This window comes from Chlamydotis macqueenii, chromosome 4 (assembly GCF_036417535.1).
Source record: "Chlamydotis macqueenii isolate bChlMac1 chromosome 4, bChlMac1.mat, whole genome shotgun sequence".
In the NCBI taxonomy this organism is placed as follows: domain Eukaryota; kingdom Metazoa; phylum Chordata; class Aves; order Otidiformes; family Otididae; genus Chlamydotis; species Chlamydotis macqueenii.
Window position 1 is genome coordinate 42320638 of NC_141559.1, and position 22207 is coordinate 42342844.

The 22207-nt window shown below is 37.7% G+C and overlaps 1 protein-coding gene across 1 annotated transcript; it reads left to right on the forward strand.

Moving 5' to 3' along the window:
* The first annotated feature begins 505 nt into the window (after positions 1–505).
* ANXA10 (annexin A10) lies at positions 506–22018 on the forward strand. The gene is made up of 11 exons (XM_086747704.1): positions 506–584; positions 4867–4961; positions 9488–9601; positions 10708–10798; positions 11463–11542; positions 14454–14507; positions 14625–14718; positions 16742–16837; positions 17496–17554; positions 19621–19743; positions 20524–22018. Exons 1-11 carry the CDS (start codon positions 545–547, stop codon positions 20590–20592), a joined length of 915 nt encoding a protein of 304 aa, XP_086603830.1. The 5' UTR covers positions 506–544; the 3' UTR covers positions 20593–22018.
* Positions 22019–22207: the final 189 nt, after the last annotated feature.

Consider the following 22207-nt stretch of genomic DNA (forward strand, 5'->3'; position numbering starts at 1 on the left):
TATCAGAAAGCTATCTCACACTTAGCAGTAACATCATTTCTTTAAAAAATCACTAGGCACGTAAGCAATCTATGTAGCTCATTCATCATTTTCTCACTAGTCCTTCCAAATTAGAAATACCATGAGAAACAGACATTGAAGACTGTCAGGTATATAATGGATTAACTTTGAAAGATAAAATAATTTTTTTTTAAAAATTGTGGGAAAGAGATACATCCAAAAATGTGATTTCATTTTAATGCAAAAAAAAAAAAAAAAAAAAATTTTGTTTTGTTTTCGGTTTTTTCAGGTCTAACTTTAGGGGCAACTTCCTCAAATATGGTCTGTCCTCCTAGGGCTTACTGCAAGTTTAAGTTCTGTTTCATAAATTAAAAACTTTGCATCCTGTTCCGCATGAAGCAAGGACAATTTAATGTTGTGATTGTTAATTTTCAACAGAATTATATATGCAGTGTCATAGATGTAAAACATCTCAATTAAAGGCTGCTTTCTCCTTTAGCAGATACAAGGAACGATTTTTCCTGCTCCGAATTTTAACCCCATTATGGATGCCCAGTTGCTAGGAGGAGCCCTACAGGGAATTAGTGAGTATCTTTACTGATTCTAACACATCTTTTTTTTTTTTCAGGAAGCTCTCATAAAATAACAAGCATTAGGCAAAATAAAAACTCATAAAATTAAAAGTATCACCACATATCTGTTGATTCTTCAAGGTATCACAATGAGACACACTGGTGATGTCCAAATAAATCATATATTTGCATTTACAGGAACTAAGAGGTGATTAAGAAAAATCTAAAATCTATACCAACACTTACAGTAATGAATGCTTTCCTCAAGGGAAAAAAAAAAGAAAACTGAATTCTGTGTTACCTCACTACAGTGAAGGACAACAAAGGAAAGGTTTTTAATTGTAACTTCAACAATTAAATATTACCAGGAACTGTTAAGTCTTTTAAAATATCATAGAATCATAGAATGGTTAGGGTTGGAAGGGACCTTCAAAGGTCATCTCGTCCAACCCCCCTGCAAGGAGCAGGGACATCCCTGACTAGATCAGGTTGCTCAGAGCCCCATCCAACCTGGCCTTAAATGTTTCCAGGGATGGGGCATCCACCACCTCTCTGGGCAACCTGTTCCAGTGTTCTACAACCTTCATTGTAAAAAATTTTTTCCTAATATCCAATCTAAATCTACCTCCCTCTATCTTAAAACCATTACCCCTAGTCCTGTCACAACAGGCCCTACTGAAGAGACTCTCCCCAGCTTTCCTGTAGGCCCCCTTGAGGTACTGGAAGGCCACTATAAGGTCTCCCCGGAGCCTCCTCTTCTCCAGGCTGAACAGCCCCAACCCTCTCAGCCTGTCCTCATAGGAAAGGTGCTTCAGCCCTCTGATCATCTTCGTGGCACTCCTCTGGACCTTCTCCAACTGGTCCATGTCCTTCTTATGTTGGGGGCTCCAGAACTGGACACAGTACTCCAGATGGGGTCTCACCAGGGCAGAGTAGAGGGGGAGAATCACCTCCCTCGACCTGCTGGCCACGCTCCTCTTGATGCAGCCCAGGATGCGGTTGGCCTTCTGGGCCGCAAGGGCACACTGCCTGCTCATGTTGAGCTTCTCGTCCACCAGCACTCCCAAGTCCTTCTCCTCATGGCTGCTCTCAATCCATTCTCCGCCCAGCCTGTATTTGTGCCTGGGATTGCCACGACCCACATGCAGGACCTTGCACTTGGCCTGGTTGAACTTCATGAGGTTGGCACGGGCCCACCTCTCCAGCCTGCAAGGTCCCTCTGGATGGCATCCCTCCGCTCCAGCATGTCGACAGCACCACACAACTTGGTGTTGTCAGCGAACTTGCTCAGGGTGCACTCTATCCCACTGTTTGTGTCACTGACAAAGATGTTGAACAGGGCCAGTCCCAACACAGACCCCTGAGGGACACCACTCATGATCGGTCTCCACTTGGACATCAAGCCATTGACCACCACTCTCTGAGTTCAGACATCCGGCCACCTCCTTATCCACCGAGTGGTCCGTCCATCAAACCCATGTCTCTCCAGTTTAGAGAGAAGGATGTCATGCGGGACCATGTCAAATGCCTTGCACAAGTCCGTTGCTCGTCCCTTGTCCACCGTCATCAAGTCAGTCATCAAGTCAGTCATATCAGTCATAAAGAAATAAAAATAAATTGAGTAGAAATTTTAAAGAATTTATTACCTTTCACTTGGGAGCAATTTTTGCTTTCAGTCTATGGACATATCTGGTTTAACTGCAGTCAGCAACTAACTACCATGCAGCCACTCACTCACCATCCCCCACCCCACCCCAGCCCAGCTCCCCAGTGGCATGACAGAGAGAATCATCAGAAGGGTAAAAGTAAGAAAACTCATGGGTTGAGATAAGAACAGTTTAATGATTGAAAGAATATAAAATATAATGATGATGATAACAATAATAATAATAAAGTAATGTCAAGGAAAGCAACAAAAAGAGAAATAAAACCCAAGAAAAACAAGTGATGCAATCACTCACCACCCACCGACCGACGCCCAGCCAGTCCCCAAGCAGCAATCGCCTCCCCCCAAGCCAATTCCCCTCAGTTTATATGCCGGGCATGACGTCATATGGTATGAAATATCCCTTTGGCCAGTTTGGGTCAGCTGTCTTGGCTGTGGCCCCTCCCAGCTTCTTGTGCACCCCCAGCCTCCTGGCTGGCAGGGCAGTATGAGAAGCTGAAAACTCCTTGACTTAGTGTAAGCACTGCTCAACAACAGCTAAAACATCATCTCAACATTATTCTCATCCTAAACCTAAAACACAGCACTATACCAGCTACTGGAAGAAAATTAGCTCTATCCCAGCTGAAACCAGACCAGGGCAAAAAAAAATATTTGTCTACCAAAGCATGTTTCTCTGTTCAGATTATTCTGTTTTCCTGTGGAACATTGTTGGTCTTGCTGAGGGTCAGAATATTGATTTTAAATTTTTTACTATCTATCTGAAACATTTTTCTCACATTGAAATTGTTTACTGATTCAGAATATTTATGCCCCTTGGGCTTTTCTCAAGGCTGTACAGCACCAAACCTTGCATTCTGTTTTCAGTTTCTTTAATGGAAATGTGAGGACTCAGTCAAATGAACCATGATGGGTATTATTGATCAAGGAAAATCTGAAGTATCATTTTTATTAAGTTGGCTACAAATGAAAAGTTGTAAATATTTTGCTAAACTTTAAAAAGTACTTTTAATGCAATGTTGCTGACACAACAATGCAGAGATGATTCTCTTCATTTAATACTGTAAATACAAGTGCATTAATCTTACTTTTAATTTATCTGTTAAAGTACATGGAACAAAATTCTATTTTCAAGGATAATTGGCAAAATAAAAAGCTCAGCTTCAGAGGAGTTTAATTCTCCATAGCCTTTACAGGCACTGAACCCGGACCCCACATCACGCCCACAGATTTATTCTTGTGAAGAGGTTCAGTCACATATGTTGTCCCAATGATACCAGTAGTATTATGCAAATGAATAAAGTTATTTAGGTTTTTAATGATTTCCTGAATCTTTCTTAGTTTTTACTGTAGAGACTATTCAAGCTGTACAGATTCCTACTGATAATCATTTTCTGAAAAGTAAAAAGAAATCCTTACACACAGAATTTCAGTAATACTTCCATTTTGTGAATTTGACGGAAATGAATCAGGCTGATGTTAAATCAGTGTCATGCTAAAAAGTTGATGTAACTGTGGCCAGATGATCCAAAAGAAAGAGAACTAAACCTGGTGTATAATGAGCAAATACAGACTTCCTCTCCCAACTTTAAAAAAAAAAAATGTATTTGGTGTCCATTTACATTTGTGCCAAAATGCAACTGGTCAGTTATAGATTATATGATAAAATCTGCCCAATAAGCTGTAATAGAAAAAAATGTGTATCTGTAACATATGTGTAGATATATATGTGTCTATATAACAGCGACTGGTAGAAACTTGAGAGACTACCCTACTCCATTCAGATGCCAGCTGATCTCATGCTTTGCAACCTAACTCATCTCTGCTGCAAGCGTGATAAAGTCAACTGATTTACACTTGGAAATACATTTATGCTGGAATGTCATTAAAATGCTCAGCCATCTGAACTTACCAGGAATCAACTTTTGGGATGGGTAAAAAAAAAAATTAAAATTATAAAATAATTTTCAGAATATGTTAATCATTATCTTCTTTCTCACAAGCAGTTAATACTGATACATTATAGAAGTTTAGCAGTATGCTTTAGCCATCAAGCAAAAGATCACAGGTAACCTTCAACAAAATGCCCTTGGAAATTGGTTAAAATATTATTTTTTTTTTAAATTTCATAACATATTTTATATAGTTCCTCTGGAAAAAAAAAAATCTATCTTCAGCTTTTCAACAAATGCTCTGACCATAATTTGTCATCCCCATAAAAGGGATTCCTAATCCTGAAATGACAATTTAATCGACATCAACAGGGCATACAAGTATGACTTCCCAAGCTCAGCCACAAATTCTGCTAATGTGTCTAGTTCTGAATAGCTGAAAGCCTCTATCTGTTTTATTGATGCTTTCAAATCCATTGAGCTAAAGGGAGATGGTGATGCATCTGATAATAACAGACTACTTCATTTTTTGCTGGTATTACACCAGCAAATGAAAGGTACATAAGCATGGTAAATATAATTGATATTGGTAAAAAAAACAGTGGGATATGAATCTGTTGCTCTATTTTTTTCAAGGAATTAGATTAATGTTCTTGAACAAAACATGAACAATCACAAATGTAAGTGAATAACAACACTTCGTTAATTTAGAGTCTGTGTCTTGTTTCCTTTACAGGTTGTGAAAAAGATGTGCTGATTGATATCCTAACGCAGCGTTGCAATTCACAGCGGCTTATGATTGCTGAAGCGTACAGAGATATGTATGGCAGGGTATGACAGAGCCATTTTGTACTTTCAGTACTTCTGTCTCTCCTGTCTCCAGTGCAGACCTCCCTCCTCAGGTCAGTCACTGGAACCAAAAGCCTGGCAGACAGCTGACTGGCACCAACAGATTGGCACACAACTTTGCTCATGTAACTATTGATATCTCTGACAGTCTCAAATGGCCAGTCATATAGCAGTGGAAGTATATTTGCCCTGCACAAAGCTAAAGAAAAGGGACATGAAAAGTTTCTTCTTCTATAGTTCATTCTCCTCCTCTATTGACCCAATCAGAATTTCCAGGCAGACTTACTTCTTCCTCTAAGTACTTCTGGAGATTTCTGCATTACTTTTTTCAAGTTTTTGGTATACATAATAAAATAGTACTGTATTTGGGTCGAAACACGAAAGAAAAACACCATACCAACAAATACAGGCAGTTCTATCTTACTCACACACTGATTAATGTTCTCATCTCAAGCACTGACATTGTCAGACCTCGTACTATGTAATCCCATCCATACAATAAGCACAATATTCATTTGAGCTGCCTAATGTTAAATTTATGATTCTTTGAAAGGTTCTTCAAAAATTTTAAGACATAAAAAGTTGGGGGTTTTTTCAAATTATTTTTATCCGTATTTACTGTATATAACAAGGTAGGTTTTGTTACAGGACTTCTTAAACATGCACAGAGATAGATATCCTTATTCTATTTCAGATCTACTATTGCTAACCAAATGACTTTGGGAAAGTTGCAACGCCTGCATCTTCCTGTTACTCCAGCTATATAAGGGCAAAAATAATAGCAACACTTTTTGTAAAATCCCTGTGAAATCTAGTGATGAAATGAGATACTATTGGAAAGCTATAGAAAACTGCTGTGAATAAACTGACCAGTTGTGCCCTTCCCCTAATAGAAGCCAGCCAAACATTTTAAACAAATCCAGTTTTCTTCTTATCCTGAAGCATGAAAAAGTAACAGGTCACTGGAAAACACCTTGAAGCTCAGTGTATGCTTGCCATTGAATCAATCAGTCTGGATAAGGACGGTGAGTTTGCAGAAATCCTACCACACAGCCATCAGCCTTAATTAAAATTAACTAGAAATGGTTCATTCAAAAACTCCACATTAATTGCTAATTTGGTAGTCTGCTACACCACCAGTCTGCCAACCAGTAGAACAGTTTATTTTCTTCTTTGGGTAACCGAGCAGTTTTCCAGAGATAGCCTTTGTGCCACCTGTAGACCAAAATACCTCACAACCGTTGACCTCTAAATATGCTGAAACACCCCGGTTGTAGTTTAGCCCTGCTCGGGACCAAGCTACGCAGCCTCTCACTCACTCTCCCCACCCTCTGAGGGAATGGGGAAGAGATAATATAACAAAAAGCCTGAGGTTTGAGATAAGAACAGGGAGAGGTCATTCAAGTTATCATTACGGGCAAAACAGACTCAACTTGGGAAAAACTATTTCAATTTATTATTAATAAAACCAAAGTAGGATAATAAGAGAGAACAAAGACAATTTCCCCCACCTCTCTCCTCTTCCCAGGCTCAAATTAATTTCAAATTATCTCTACCTCCTTCCCTCTCCTGAGCGGCACAGGAGGGATAGAGAATGGGGGTTGTGGTCATCTTCTGCCACTTCTTCCTCCTCACATTCTTTCCCTGCTCCAGCGTGGGGTCTCTCCCATGGGCTACTGTCCTTCACAAACTGCTCCAGCATGGGGTCCTTTTCCATGGGGTGCTGTCCCCTAAGGGATTCCTAAGAACCAGCTGCCCCAGTGCAGGCCTTCCACAGGCCACAGCCTCCTTCAGGCACCCACCTGCCCCAGCGTGGGGTCCTCCACAGGCTGCAGGTGGATCTCTGCTCCTCTGCGGGCCTCCCTGGGCTGCAGGGGGACAGCCTGCCTCACCATGGGCTGCATCACGGGCTGCAGGGAATCTTATCAGGGGCAACTTTACTCCTCCCCCTCCTTCTTCACTGACCTTGGTGTCTGCAGCCGTTCCTCTCACAAGAAATTCCTAACAAGCAGGCTCAGGCAGATGCCTCTCAGGTTCTCTTCACATCTCCTCTCTTCTCTTCTCTCAGCCAGGCCAAGTTAGGCCCAGATGGCTGCCCGATGAGAGGCCAGAGAGTGAGGGCTGCAAGGCCCACAAGGCTCACGCCTCCTCCTCTCTACCCCTGCTTCTGCTTCTTCACTTCTTATTAATTATTTTATTTTCCCCTCTTAAATACATTATCACAGAAGCATTATCACTGTCACCAATTGGATCAGCCCTGGCCAGTGCCAAGCCTGCCCTAGACCCTGCCAAGTCCACCAGACAAAGGGGAAACTTCCAGCAGCTTCTTGCAGAAGTTGCCACTGTAACACCTCCGTCCCCCCCGCCGCTACAGAAAACCAACACAACCCCCTTACTTTCCTAGAATTGGAGGAAAGAGAAGGGCTGGATTTAATCAGTGTAGCGGATTGATTTTGTGTTGTTACTCACAAGCAAACTGTTTTTATATTCTGAAACTCATGGACCCAATCTTGGCTATACATCCACAATTTTAATTTAAATGAATCTGTAAAGCACTGGGTATACTTGATAGCTCCAGATAGCAAGATACTCATGATAGCTTTCAAAAAAACCCCAACTAGTTCTACATTTTGTCATTTGAAAATGAAGGTCAGTACAAATTAGTTCTAGTCTAGTTCAGAGATGAAAAAGGAATTATGATTTTTTTTTGTCTTGCCTGTGATAGTAGATATACTGAAATAGCTAATCTGGTTAGTGCTTCATGTAGTTTATTTTATTTATCCCTCAAAACTTTGCTGTCTTGGGCAGGAAATGCCAAACGAGACAGGATGTGTCTTGCCCTGAATTGCTGCAGCGTACACTTCAGAAGATACTTTAGCACACATCAGTGATAGCATTTCACTGACTGCAATCTGTATTCATCAATATACCGCATGGGCAAATGTGCCATTCGGCAGTTACAGCTTATAAGTGGTAAACTGCAGGACAGAGAAGACAAACAGCTAGGTAATAACTGTTTTAGACTTCCCAGTTTAGTCCATGGCAAACCTGTCAGTCCAGTCCTCCACCCTCTTAATTTAAGTTCGGTCTGTTCAATATGGTAGCCACTACGCCCATCCATTTGACAAATGTAAAGTATTAGAAGGAGAAATAAATAAAAAAAAAGAAAATATATCTTGAACTGACTGCATGATTCAGACATAGAGACAAGCTTTAAGATTCACTCTTACAATTAGCCTTCAAGGATTTCTTATAGCAGAGACAAATAAGGAAATGTTAATAATGACAACTTACAGATGTCTGTTCTTATTTTTCAATACTTCACTTCCCTTAGTTCTGATTGCAGGAATATTTTTTAATTAGTATCCATTTGTATTATTAATCCATTTTTCCCAAAGGCATGTTGTCAGAAGTTAAATGTCTTAATGAATTAATTTCTATTCCATGTGTGATTTAGTGGTTGTCAAAAGCATCTAATGTGCATTCACTGAAGACTGCGTACGTTTCTTCCTCATAAATTTAATTTTTAACGTGCTTGTGTTCTCCTTCATTGCTACTCTAGCTACTAATTTAATTATATTCAGATAGGTATCAAAACCAAAGCACAAACCCGAAAAAGATGCATCTCGGAGAAAAGACCAGTTTATATCATTGGAATAATTTCTGGTACTCCTTTAAATTTAGGCTTATGTCAGAACATATCTAACAGCTGCCCAGTGTTGTACAGAAATAAAAAAAAATAAAATGAGTGCACAAGTATCCTCTTAAACAGAAACAGCAATAGTATAACTATCAAGCTTTTGGCATTCACGGTGTTTTGAAGGATGCTACTGGGAGAGCGTGGGGAGGAAACTCTCATGCATTAGTCAGCTACCTGGCAAGCCAGTACTGAGACACATGCGGGGGAAGAGGGGAGGTTCTTTTTTATTAATCCAGCATCTGTCAGAAACAGTGAACTCAGTTTGAATGTAATATATACAGAAATTGAAGAACATAACCTTTCAGTAATCCAAAGCAGATATTTTTATGTACTAGGAGCAATATGGATGACTTTTTAAATTATTCGCATAGCAACACTGAAAAAAGCACAGGAAATCACCTGTGTTCTATGAGATTTGACTTCCAAAGATGCTTAGCTCCCACAGATTCTCATAGGGAATATGCCAAGGGAAGCTGCAGATGCTCTGCCATGTTATTCAGGTTTCCAAGTCTTTAAATAGTAGTTGCATTTAAATCCCTAAATTCTCTTCTGTATTCTGATGAACCAAAAATACACAATCCTATGTGGTCTGCTTGCTTGTGTGTCTATTGCCGTCTCACCCATACTATCAGAAGAAAGAGGTACTATTTAAAAGAATATTTTTCTTACTTAAGTTTAGCCAGAATTCATCATTAACAGTTCATCTTTATTCATTTACAGAGAAAACCACTAATATGTTTTTTAAGCTGTCTTCATAAAGTGTGCCTATTGAAATAATTCTGTCTATGCATTTATTTTTCTTTTCAAGGATCTGATAACAGACTTAAAAGAGAATCTCTCTCATCACTTCAAAGAAGTCATGGTTGGCTTGATGTATCCACCTGCCTCCTATGATGCCCATGAGCTCTGGCATGCCTTGAAGGTACTTGTCTAATTCAGAATTGCTTAGAGTTGCAGCCACTAATTACAGTACTGAACATATGTTAAATTTATTTTTTTGACATTTAAATGGTTGATAAACTGCTGAAAGTCAGTACACTGGAATAGTGTAATACTACATAATACACTAGGTCATCAGAAATACAGTGCTATATGAAGTTTATTCACTGGTATACTAAAACCAGCATAAACAATATCTTAGTCATGTAACAAATACTGATTTAACACCCATGGTAAACTCAGTAATTGAAGAAATATTTATACAGGGAAATGTAAGGCCCTGATGTAAAAAAAGTTGCCAAAGTTGTATTTTTTTTCTAAATGTGGCTCAAAGTTAAACTTTCTTATTCTATCTTGATTGAGATTCATATGGCCAAAGTAGAAAAAAATAAGCCACATGTGTCTCCAGGCTTAGGCTCGATGTCATGTTCTCCCATTAGCCCAGCTGCAGAATACTCATCAACACTATACATCTGCATATCAATAACAGCATATGCAGCGTACCTGAAGTCAATTCAAGCTTACAAAATTAATTCAAAACCTGTGGGAAAATACAGTGATTTGTAGCACTGCATGCACGGCCATGATGCTTCCCTTAAATAACAAGTTCTGTGGAAGACATTACAGACAGTAATACTCCTAAATAAACAAAAAAAAAAATTCAAAAACCCAACAAGATAGATGCACAACATAATACTTGTGCTTATACTTACTTCAGATTGTCTGAACACATGCTGGGGATGTGTGCACAATCTTCTCATCTGGTTTCTTTCAGCAAATCCTAAATTCTTACTAAAGCTATAAAATTCTTCCCATTGCGTTTCTGCCGACACTAGTCTTGCTTCATTGTCCACTTGTTAACATACACACTGAAATTCAGATTAAGTAGGAATATGTTTGCAATACAGGGTTCTACTATTACTTTAAAGTCATTTTCTATTTAAACAGGTAGACTATGCAAAAGTACTCTGCATTGCTCCAGTAGAGACTGCTATTCTTTCATTACTTCTGATAAGTGCAGCATTGCTTTCTTCCAAAAGCTGTGGTTTCTACTAACAACAACTTTTCTATTTACTTCTTTCCACACAGGGAGCAGATACAGAAGAAAAATGTCTAATTGACATATTAGCCTCAAGATCAAATATGGAGATCTTCCAGATGAAAGAAGCCTACTTAATGCGTAATGGTTTTCACAAGTGCACAGCAGTAGTAGTACTATGTGTGCTCTGGATGCATTGGCACACATGAAGGAACTGAACTGCAAAAATGACTTCTCAACACTAACTGGTTCCCTTCCCCCTCCTCTCCCATAACTATATACAAAAGGCCGAAGGAAAATCTTTAAAGTTGAAAATATGTCCTAGTATTTTTAAGATGTATTGCTGCCAATGACATTTTAAATACTTGGCAGCCACATTTGGGGATTTTCAGAAACTTTTGCACACTTTACTAAAAAAAAATGTACAGAAGCCATTTTCCTTCAGGAAGTGGTTACTCAAGCTGGACACTCCACTCACCTGCCTCGATGGGGCATTTCCAAGTATCCCATCACCACACAGCAGCAGCAGTGGTAGGGCTGCACCCACAGGTGGGTGGACAGGCAAGCCAGGGCAGCGGCTGAGGGTCCCCAGCAGGGCAGAGTCCCTCAGCAGGGCCCAGGCAGACCAGCCAGCCCAATGGCTAGGTCCATGTAGAACCTGCATGAGTTACTGTGGAATAATCACCATAGCAAATGAACATGTATTAGCACCCTATTTATTTATCCTTTGTTTGCTAATTTTCATTAGTACTATTCAGAGCATGTTCATTTGTGATTTAGACTACATGTTTTTGTTTTAACCTAGAATATAATAATGATCTTCAACAAGACATTGATTCTGAGACTTCAGGTCACTTCAGAGATACGCTCATGAACCTTGCTCAGGTACTGTAAAAACAAGTAGTATAACTTACATTTCTAAACAAAATCATAAAAACTTTTGATTCTATTTGAGAAGTCTTAAATTTTAAGGTGACTGTGGTTAAAGCTAGTTCAATAGGACTACACTTTTGAACAAGAGAGGGGAAAGAGCAGAAGAGGAAGAGAACTTGAATTCCTCCCTCTACTTTGACTTTAGCTTTCAGACAGAGGCAAAGGTTAACAGACTATTTTATTGAGCCAGTCCCTGGATGTTCAATTGCTAACCCTCTGCGCAATCTGTCTCATTTCAAAAGGAGTCTAATTGCATGTACAAATGAGATTATCTTTTTTAAAGCTCTGTTTTCTCTATTGTTAGAATATATGGTTTATAATTCAGTATAGGCATTATGTAAAAATTGAGATATATCCATATTTGATTATGAAAGTAAGTATTAAACAGTTCTTTGGTTTAAATATTATGCTCTTTGTGCTACTGCACATGCTAAATCACAGTATGTCTGCGGGCAGTAAAACGAACTGTCACTATCACACACCAACTTGCAGTTTTACCAATTTGTAGTTTTATCCTACATAGCTGGTCATCAGAACGGGTTGCCCACAGAGGTGGTGGATGCCCCATCCCTGGAAATGTTCAAGGCCAGGTTGGATGAGGCTCTGAGCAACCTGATCTAGTTGGGGATGTCCCTGCCCATGGCAGGGGGTTGGACTAGATGACCTTTAAAAGTCCCTTCCAACCCAAACCATTCTATGATTCTATGATTATTGTCAGATCATGAGTTCCCATTCCCATTGTAGTCACTGCACTGATTATTTTAATAACCTTTTGTAAACCAGAGTAACAAATAACGACAAAAGGACTGCCAGGAGATAACAGCATACAGAAGGTATATCTGTATTTTCATGTATGTGTGTCTGGGAAAAATGTTTCTTACTAAGATCTGAAATGGCAGTAAGCTTCAATGAGGTACAGAGATAAAGAGCAGATGTTTCAAATGTAGAAGCTATAAACAGGAAATATTTTTTCTAATGTTTGACTTTTTTCCCTGTAATGAAAACTCTTTCTTGCTTAAAAATGAAGAGCTATAGGTTAAGCAACATCACTTCTCACCTTTATTAAAACCAAGAGACACATTTTACTTGTCAAAATAACATTTTTCTCAAAATAAAGAATAGTTGCAGGAAATTTCAACTTTACTCAGTTATACTGTATACTTCTGAAGACTATTAGTTGAATCATACATGTTTGGATATGATCTTATATTAAAAGTCAGTTATATTTCATTAGAATATATCCTTTGTAGTTCTAGTACCACGCAACTTACAGATTATTCTATAGCAACATCTCCAATGCATCCTTTAATGTTTTTTTCAGAAACCCTTTGCTTTGATTTCTGTTAAATCTTGGGACTCATGACACACATGTCTGACTGCAGACAGAAGTCAATGTGCTTCACACATGGAGAGCAAACTATTCAATTGCTATAGTGTGGTATTGATGGTTTTCATGTCCACAATGAGGCAGATCAGAAGTTACAGGTTCTGGAGCAGTAAATCCTTCTTAAATAAATTAACTGAGTGACAAATTCAAGCTAACTAATACTCTAGTACGAGACAAACAGCTTTTGTTTCTAACTCTCTTTTTTTTTGGTATTAATTGAAATAGGATCATTTTCTACAGTTTAAAAAATAATCATCTATACTGTGGGATTCTCCAGCAAAACTCTGCCAAGAGTAGTCACTGTTAAATGTTACTGGGGAAAGTGGGCGTTTGACTCATGTAGATTACTGTTTAACTTATTGTTCATGCGTCTGTCTCTTTTTTCTGTGTTTTCATGTGTATGTAACTTCATGCAGTCATTCCAGTATAATTTCCTTCAATAATTTATCTTATTACTAGGAATTCCACCCTTTACTGTTTCAAATTCTTACAATTTAATTAAAATACAGATTAACATTTTTTACACTAAAGAGCTACGAATCAGTCATTCTACAGGTTGACAGCCAATACATAATTTTAATCCTCCTTTTCACATATAGGGTAAAATGACGGTAAATTTTAAACTAAAGTAAATTGCTTCAAACACGTATCATTAAGGCAGTAATTACATGCAGCTTGAGATTGTTAAGACTTCTGTAACCAGGGCTGATTTGTAACCTTACAAGACAATTACGGTTAAAAAAGCAATTCCAAAAGTTGTGTGCTTTCCTCTTTTTCTAACTACATAATTCAGATCATAGTGTGTTTACTAAAGCATATCAACTTCATTTGTCTAACTGAAAAGCTATTAAATGTATGGGAAAACTAGAAGTATTCTTCTGTGGTTTATATATCAAAGTTGTCAAACAATTTCCTAGTCTTGGATCTTCATTTTAGACAACTACTATAAGCAAGCAAAATCTCCGTTATTTGATGTGCTTGCTCCTCCGGTTTGTGCAGGGAGGAGAAAAAAGAGAAAAGATTCTTCTGGTAATACACATATCGATAAGAAGTAATCAGTGAATGGCAAATGTAACTCTTATCCTTGTTTTCCCCTCATAGCTACGTGTTATAGTAAGCAATATAACATCCATAATGCTGGAAATGGTGGTAGAACGCTAGTGGTAAGGTAAAAGCTTATTTAAAATGGGACTAAAAATGGGATAGGTTTATCCACTTCCCCTATTTTTCCCTCTCAGAAGACCATTTGTCATTCCAGAGTTCCTCGACTTAGAGGAAATGAAGACGTAACATGACAACTTGAAGATATTTTCTACAGTGGCAAATACAGTCATTGAATACGTCGATCCAATCTAAAAGTCCATATGTGTTATCTCAAGAAATAAAACATAGTTTCATATAGAGACAACTTTATATTCCTACAGTCTTTTAAGATTTAACTTTTGAAGAAAACATATCTTTTTTTTTTTCCCCAAGGGAACAAGGATGGAAGGATATGCAGATCCTTTTACAGCTGCTCAGGATGCAATGGTAAATATAGTCAGGTGTGAGCTTCTCAAACATAAAAAGAACAAATACAAATGTTGAAAAGTGATTTAGGACTTAATTAAAATCTTTTGCATTTTTTTCCTTTTTCTGTTATATTAGATCCTATGGGAAGCATGTCAGCAGAAAACAGGCGAACACAAAAACATGCTGCAAATGATTCTCTGCAACAAGAGCTACCAGCAGTTGTGGATGGGTAATTCAGCAGTTCAGCTGTTTGAACACAGAGTGGAAAGGAAAAATCTGACTTGCTAATAAAACCATGGTTTACATATGAAGAAGCTCAGTGTGCAGCAGGTTATTAGTCTGAAAACTAAGTGTGAACTGTTGAAGCTTTCAGATTCCCACTGATGTTAATGGGATTTTGGAAGTAATGCAAAACTGAACTTTGCCTGATGACTACATACAGCTGTAGATAGAACAGACAGACAACAGGATGCCTATTCATTGAGAAGAACGCATGACCAAAGAAAGGCGTAGGCTGTGGCTGTACTGAGTTTACACACAGCACAGCAGGATAAGGCAGATTTTTCTGAACTGTTTTCTTAATTTTTCTTAAGTAACTCTTTGCTATAAGTGGAAACCCCTTTGCTGTGTTGAAACTTTTCCACAGAAGTTTCAAAGAAGTTTTTGATGGGAGCACTTCAGGGCCCATATCTGTGCTCTCATAATGAACATACACACAGAAACTTAATGGGATATTCTTAATTAAAATAGATAATCAGACATAATTACAGATTGTAAGAAAATTATGTGACATCATCCAGACCTTCATCAGAAGGCCAACAGCATACTAGCTTGCATCAGGAACAGTGTGGCCAGCAGGAGTAGGGAAGTGATTGTGCCCCTGTACTCAGTATTGGTGAGGCCGCTTCTCAAATACTGTGTGCAGTTTTGGGCCCCTCAGTACAAGAAGGACGTTGAGTTGCTGGAGCTCATCCAGAGAAGGGCTACAAAGCTGGTGAGGAGTCTGGAGAACAAGTCTTATGAGGAGCAGCTGAGGGAACTGGGATTGTTTAGTCTAGAGAAGAGGTTGAGGGGAGACCTCATTGCTTTCTACAACTATCTGAAAGGAGGTTGTAGGGAGGCAGGTCTCTTCTCCCAGATAACTTCTGATAGGACAAGAGGAAATGGCCTCACGTTGCAGGAGGAGGAGGTTTAGGTTGGATATTAGGAAACACTTCTTTACTGAAAGGGTAGTCAGGCACTGGAACAGGCTGCCAGAGGAAGCCACCATCTCTGGAGGTGTTCAAAGAATGTGTAGACATGGCACTCCAGGACATGGTTTAGTAGGCATGGTGGTATTAGGTTGATGGTTGGACTTGATTATCTTGGAGGGCTTTTCCAACCTTAAAGATTCTATGATTCTATGATCTTCCACTGGAGAAAAGAAACCTGTTGATCTGTTTGAGACATCTTTTGCTCTGCAGCAGAAAAAAAACCCAGTCTGTTTGGTGACAAGTTTATCACTGTGACCAGCTGTATTTCTTATGCCAACTTCTAATGGTAGCTTAGAACTACTTTGCTGTCATGGATCCACAAATTAATTCCTCTATCATGACTTCTGTAAGGCGGGTGATGATAGGATTAACATAATGTAACACACCTGCTTTTGCTCTGCTCTCTTTCTGTAGCAGAGATTTGAGGGCTCTGCCTGTAATGTAGTCCTCTGTGAATTTTGTAGTAAGCAGTGAATTGAAAATTTTCTTCTTTCCCTAAAGGAGCAAGCATGCCTTATATATTTGTGTGTGTAAGTCTGGATACCTGCAATATCAAGAGAGTGTCCATGTCTGGACACTGACGTGTTACACATGTCATGCCATGGCTTCTTGTCACAATCTGTGAATCTCTGGCCAGTTTTAGCCAAGCTGAGCAAGGAAGTTGTCTTATTGACATGACATTCTTACAAGTTCTGTAAACAAGCTTGCTAGATAGAGAATTTATTAAAGCTTCCACTGAAACAGAGGCTTTGGTGTGCATTCATTTTACACTGTATACTGGAGAACCCAGAGGGAGAATGTCCTGAAAGCCAGGTGTCAGGCTACTCATTTAGATGGCCTTACCTGGGGGATATAAACATAATGAAACACTGAGAATAAATAGGGGGGAAAAATATAATCTCAATAATTATAGTACTGGGGGGAAGCAGGAGAAAAAAAAAAAGCAAGTTAATCATTATTAATGAACTAGAATAAAGCAGGATTTTTTTCTTCCCCAAGTTTTCCAGGAGTTCCAAAATATCTCTGGGCAAGACATAGTAGATGCTATTAATGAATGTTATGATGGATACTTTCAAGAATTACTGGTGGCAATAGGTAATGTAAAAATATTATTTTATACTAGCAGTAATCTCTTAAATCTAGTATGGTATCTCTGGTGCATCAAGAATATTATTTTTCTCATATTTTTATCTACTTTACTCTCCTATATTGTGTAATTACATTTTCACAGATAATTAGAGAATAATATTTGAACTACTTTTCCATGTTTGTGTAAATATAAAAGTGTATACATGCAGCACTAGATTCTGACTGAGCAGAACTAGTATCTGCTCTTTGTTTGAGAACAAATTTTGTGTGATCAATGATAACTGCATTACCAATTTGTTCTACACATATTAAATAATTGTCAATGTTGTCAGGACTTCAGTGGTATATAAATGAGTTCCAAGTTTTATGTGCCTTTGTTTTCCATTTATAGAATAAGGATAATAATCTTTTTACAAAGATGTCATGTGAGCATATTCACAGATACTTAATAAGCGCTTCAGTGCAACAGCAATGAGGATCCTCCCAAAATAAGTACCAGAGATTTTAAATTTTAAATATAGTTATGTTTGTGAAAAGTGGTAGATTAATTTTAAGCTGACTCATGGACAGTGCTATCCCAGCTTTATATTTCAAGGAGCTCAAACCCAATAGAAATTATTTTATAATAATATTATGTTTACCTGTTGCAATTCTTCTCTCCTAGTTCTCTGTGTTCGTGACAAGCCTTCCTACTTTGCTTACAGGCTTTATAATGCAATTCATGTAAGTAATCTTTCTTCTTCACATATCATTAAAAATAGCTTCCCTATTTTTTTCTTTGCTTGACTACTCTAAAACAAGTACTTACAAATCAGTCCATTCAATCTTTGAGGTGTGATTGGTGTTTTAAAACTGTTGATAACTACATAAATTTCAAAGTAGTAGTGTCTAAGCAACAGTTAGGATTTAAGAGTAACAGTAAAAGGTTAAATATTTAGATTCCTTTAAAATATATCAGTCTGGTAACGTTGTTGATTTTTTTTTTTAATTGAAAACGTTTCTTTGGTATGGACTGTATCTCCCCCTGCTGTGCAAAACTCAATGTGCACTTTTCTTGCTATGCAATTTTGGTCTCTAGAGATCTAGCAAGCATCACTAAAAATTAAATCATAAATTAGTGTTACGTAAAAACAAATGGTCATATTTTCTTGTGGGGCTCAATGCATATATTTTATCTTTGTGCATAAGTGCTAACATACTAGAACAAATGAGGGCCAATAAAAAAATGTGGGTAAACGCAAAGGAGCACCTACAAATTCTTCCTACTAGAGGTCACTGAAGACATTTTCTTTTGTTTTTCATTCATTCATGAAAATAATGAGACATTAGGTTATATAAAAATAAAGTGTAATCTTTTAAGTTTAATCTTTTAAGTGTAATCTTTAGAAGATGGTCATAAAAACCAGCCACAGGTAAAATGTGAAATACCATCTTAGAGCAGGAATGGCAAAGATAGGATTCAAGCCAGAACCATTAAACAGGGCCCTAGTATACACTTCCAGATGCTGCCACTACTGCTGTCCTCTGATGCAGCTAAAACAGCAACAGTAGCAGCAAAGAACCAAGGAAAATCCCAGGGGCTGAGAGGAAGAGGCAGTGTTCTGTCTGAGTGGTCAAAAGAGGATTCTGTCACGTGATGTGAAAAAGGTTTGCCAAAAGTACCAGGAAATACCAGCTATCAGGAAGTGATGTTTCTCAGTGGTTCTGTATGAAGACTGCTTTTCAAGTTAAAACCTCATTTTTAATTTTAAGAAATATCACATAGATAGTTTTCTTCTGTATTATATTCAGATTATGTATGTGATGCAGGAAATGTTTTTAATGATTAAGAATAAACATTTGCATTTTGTTTTAATTAATATTTTACTCTGTTTTCACAAAGTGTTTTAATGAAAACACACAATTCTCAAAAGAAATGTGAGAATTTAAGTGTTTTTGCAGCCAAGTTATTTCCAGATTATACCAAAAGCTTTTTATAATTTTATAATTTTATATTTATCATTTATAATACAATATAAGTAAACCCACACAGGATTCTAATGCTTGAAATCATAGTCCACAATGGTTTATAAGAAAGATTTTAATCTAGCCATCAAATATATATCAAATATGCTATATGTAGCTTTTTAACATATCCCATTACTTGGGTTTTTGAGAACAAGATTTCAATATCAATGGCTAGTCGGTAAAATTACAATTTAGCTCTGAACAATCTAAATTGGCCATCAGTCGTCTCAACCCTAAATCTGTTTTGATTACTTTTACTGCCACTAGATGTCCTCGTTCTCCACACGATTACAATATGAAAATTTATTTAGGAACAGTTACAATAAAACACAGCTGAATACAAGCTATATAAATTCCAAATAAATGGTTTAAAATATCACTGTATTTACATTTGGCAGCAGTTGTTGTGAAATAATATTATTGGTTTCAGTATAATTTGGATGGGCTCCACAATGACAGTCACAACAGCTACCTACAAACTGAATATCTAAGACTCCTGGCAGAAGTTCATCAGGTTTTTCTTGTCAGAAGTTTCCGTGCATGGTTAAACACTGATATTTGGGGACTCTTTGTCATTCAGTAACATTAATTATATTATTTGAGCATGTGAAAACTCTGTAGGATAAAACTTTTGAACACTTAGACTCCTTTAAAATCTAGGATATCTTTATGGGTAGCCCAATTATTTGGCTTATATATTAAACATTAATATGAACATATACAGATAGGCAAACACATGTTGTCCTACTGACACGTTTCCTCTGATCTTCTTTTATTTGTAGGACTTCGGGTTTCATAATAAAACAGTTATAAGGATCCTCATTGCCAGGAGTGAGATTGACTTGATGAATATACGACAGCGATACAAAGAGAGATATGGGAAATCACTCTTTCATGACATTAAAGTAAGTTTTTACACACTTTTGCATATATTCACCACTAGGATCACACAGACTGTGCTAAGCCTTACCAGAAAAATACAGAAGGTTAATCTCAATGTATAAACACAATAGCTATCTGTCCAGTGCCTCAGGCTGACTTCAGTAAGCGAGCAGTGAATTCTCAACTCACTCTCATTCTGTGTGATTTTGTCCCTCCCCAATAGTAAGAGGAGCATATAAGCAGGGTGGGAGAGCATATGCTGAGGACCAGTTTGTGTGAATAGTTTCTGCACTAATTGATACCATCTTCTTTCACACTGTCCTGCAAGGTTAGGCTGATACCATCTTCACACAAAATTGAGATTAAAATCTTGTTTTATCCATGTGCTTGGATAGTATCAACCTTCAGAAAAACTATTCCTCTTGCACTCTTGCTCTGTATCTTAAAACAAAACTCTGACACAAATTGTACAGAAACGATTGTTGCTAAGACACTTTACCTTTTTTTTTGTTGCTATAATCCAACTGCAAGATGTGCAGTAACTGTAAGAAATCGCTCATGATTTTTTGCTATTGAACTTAATGCTTTGGTATTAAACAGGTTTGATCCAACCTTTCAAAGCTACATTGTTTCTAGGTGCCCAAGCAATCAAAGCCCAAGGAAATTACCTAGAATCCTAATGAAAACACTGTAAAACTTTACAAAACCTTACAACATTAGTCTAGTTACTGTCACACATTAAGAGAAGAAAAATTAAGAAAACGGAGTCACAGAAATGTTGATTTTTTTTTTTTTTCTTGCAGCATTTTGCTTCAGGGCATTATGAGAGTGCTTTACTTGCCATCTGTGCTGGTGATGCTGAAGATTATTAAGGAAGACGACGACTAACTTTGAAAGCTGTATAAATCAATTTTAAATACAAATTGAAGCTATATACAATACACTAACTGTAAGAGATCACTATTTTACATAAAAGAACAGAAAAAAAAATCAGAAAAATTGTATTTGCTAATACTAAATCTTTCTTGAGACAGGAAAAAAATCTTGTCAGGGTTTTATCTCTAGTTCTAATTAATATTTCCATTTCTGTGATTAATGTGAATTAATGAAGCAAGTAGTAAAATAACTCCATATAAGCATATGTTTATCGTTTAGTCTCACAACATCCCAAAAACTAGACAATAGGCTCTCGGAGAACCTATTCACTTCCACACCAGAGAGAAAAAAACATTTTGATTTATTTACTGTTAGCAGTATTATTTCTCCTTTAAGTATTTTTTCCTTTCTTTCCCACTTCTTAGACCTCATATTTTATGCTCTTGAACATTATTGCTTTAGTTACTATCAAACTAAGCCTCTGCCCTAGTCTATTATCAGTACCAAGGAGTACTTTTGTATTCTCTTTCATTTAGCCCACATACTTAATGGCATTTTCCTTTTTCCATTTGAAATTAAAGAAAAAAAAATTAAAATCAAGTATCCTAAACCATTCTTGACTTAGTGCCATGCACTGGAAACCCCTGGAAGACAAAACATTACATAGCTTTGAGCAGAGAAGTTCCAGAAGATTAAACACTGACCTTCCATTTGCGCCTCTCTCACTTTAATCATTAATTTAATATTGACCTTCAGAGCACTGAGATATTTCCAGGATGCCCTAGGCAGTGTAATTCAGGACTTAATAATAGTAGGTAACACTGCACCTCCAAATGAGGCTGAGAGACCCATTGTTCCTCAGGACACCAGCAAACATAGTCTGACAACATCTGGTGACAACTTCTACCACAGTGAGGAAAGGTGGCAGAGCCCGGCCTTGAGCCCTCGTCCCACAGCAAAAGGTGACACCGCTTTTCAGTACCTGAGTCTGTTCAGCCCAGACTATTGATGGGACTTTCCAGCCTGCATGTTTGTACCTCCTGTCAGTCTCTTATGCAAGCAGACACAAGTAAGAGAAAATGTGGTAATATTCACTAACATAACTGCCCTTTGTTTTTCTTCTGCAGCTACAAGGTTTCCAACCTGACACAGACACTTGATACTTTTTAAAAACAGGTGTTTTCTGCAAGCATAGGTCTGTATGACTGAGTAGAGCACTACCATAGACATACAGATATGTGGCTGCTTTAATGCTGTTTGCTCCTGTCCCTTCCCTCAGTCTGTGAAAATAACACTATTTTCAGTGTATCTGGCTTTTTTTTGCAAATACCGACTTTATGTTATAAATCTATTGATTTACAATAAACTTGCAATTTCAGTTGAGTCCCTCTTGAGTTTGACACATTTCAAAATATTTCAAGTGGATAAAAGAACTGCGGAAGGAACAGCTTTGGGCGGAAAAATAAACCAAGAACAAAAACGAGAATGAGGTGAGCACTGCCCCAGTTCGTCAGCACGAACAAAATCCTAAACCTGAGTTATATTATGGTTTTGCAACTGTGGTCAGAGGCAGCTAATAACAGCCGTACCTCAGCTCACTTTAACTGTGCA

Coding starts and splice junctions, on each gene's coding strand:
- ANXA10 (XM_086747704.1), top strand. CDS start 545: ATGGATGCCCAGTTGCTAGGAGGAGCCCTACAGGGAATTA. Junction 14,508..14,624: donor CAGCTGCTCAGGATGCAATG/GTAAATATAGTC, acceptor CTGTTATATTAG/ATCCTATGGGAAGCATGTCA. Junction 19,744..20,523: donor CACTCTTTCATGACATTAAA/GTAAGTTTTTAC, acceptor TTTTTCTTGCAG/CATTTTGCTTCAGGGCATTA.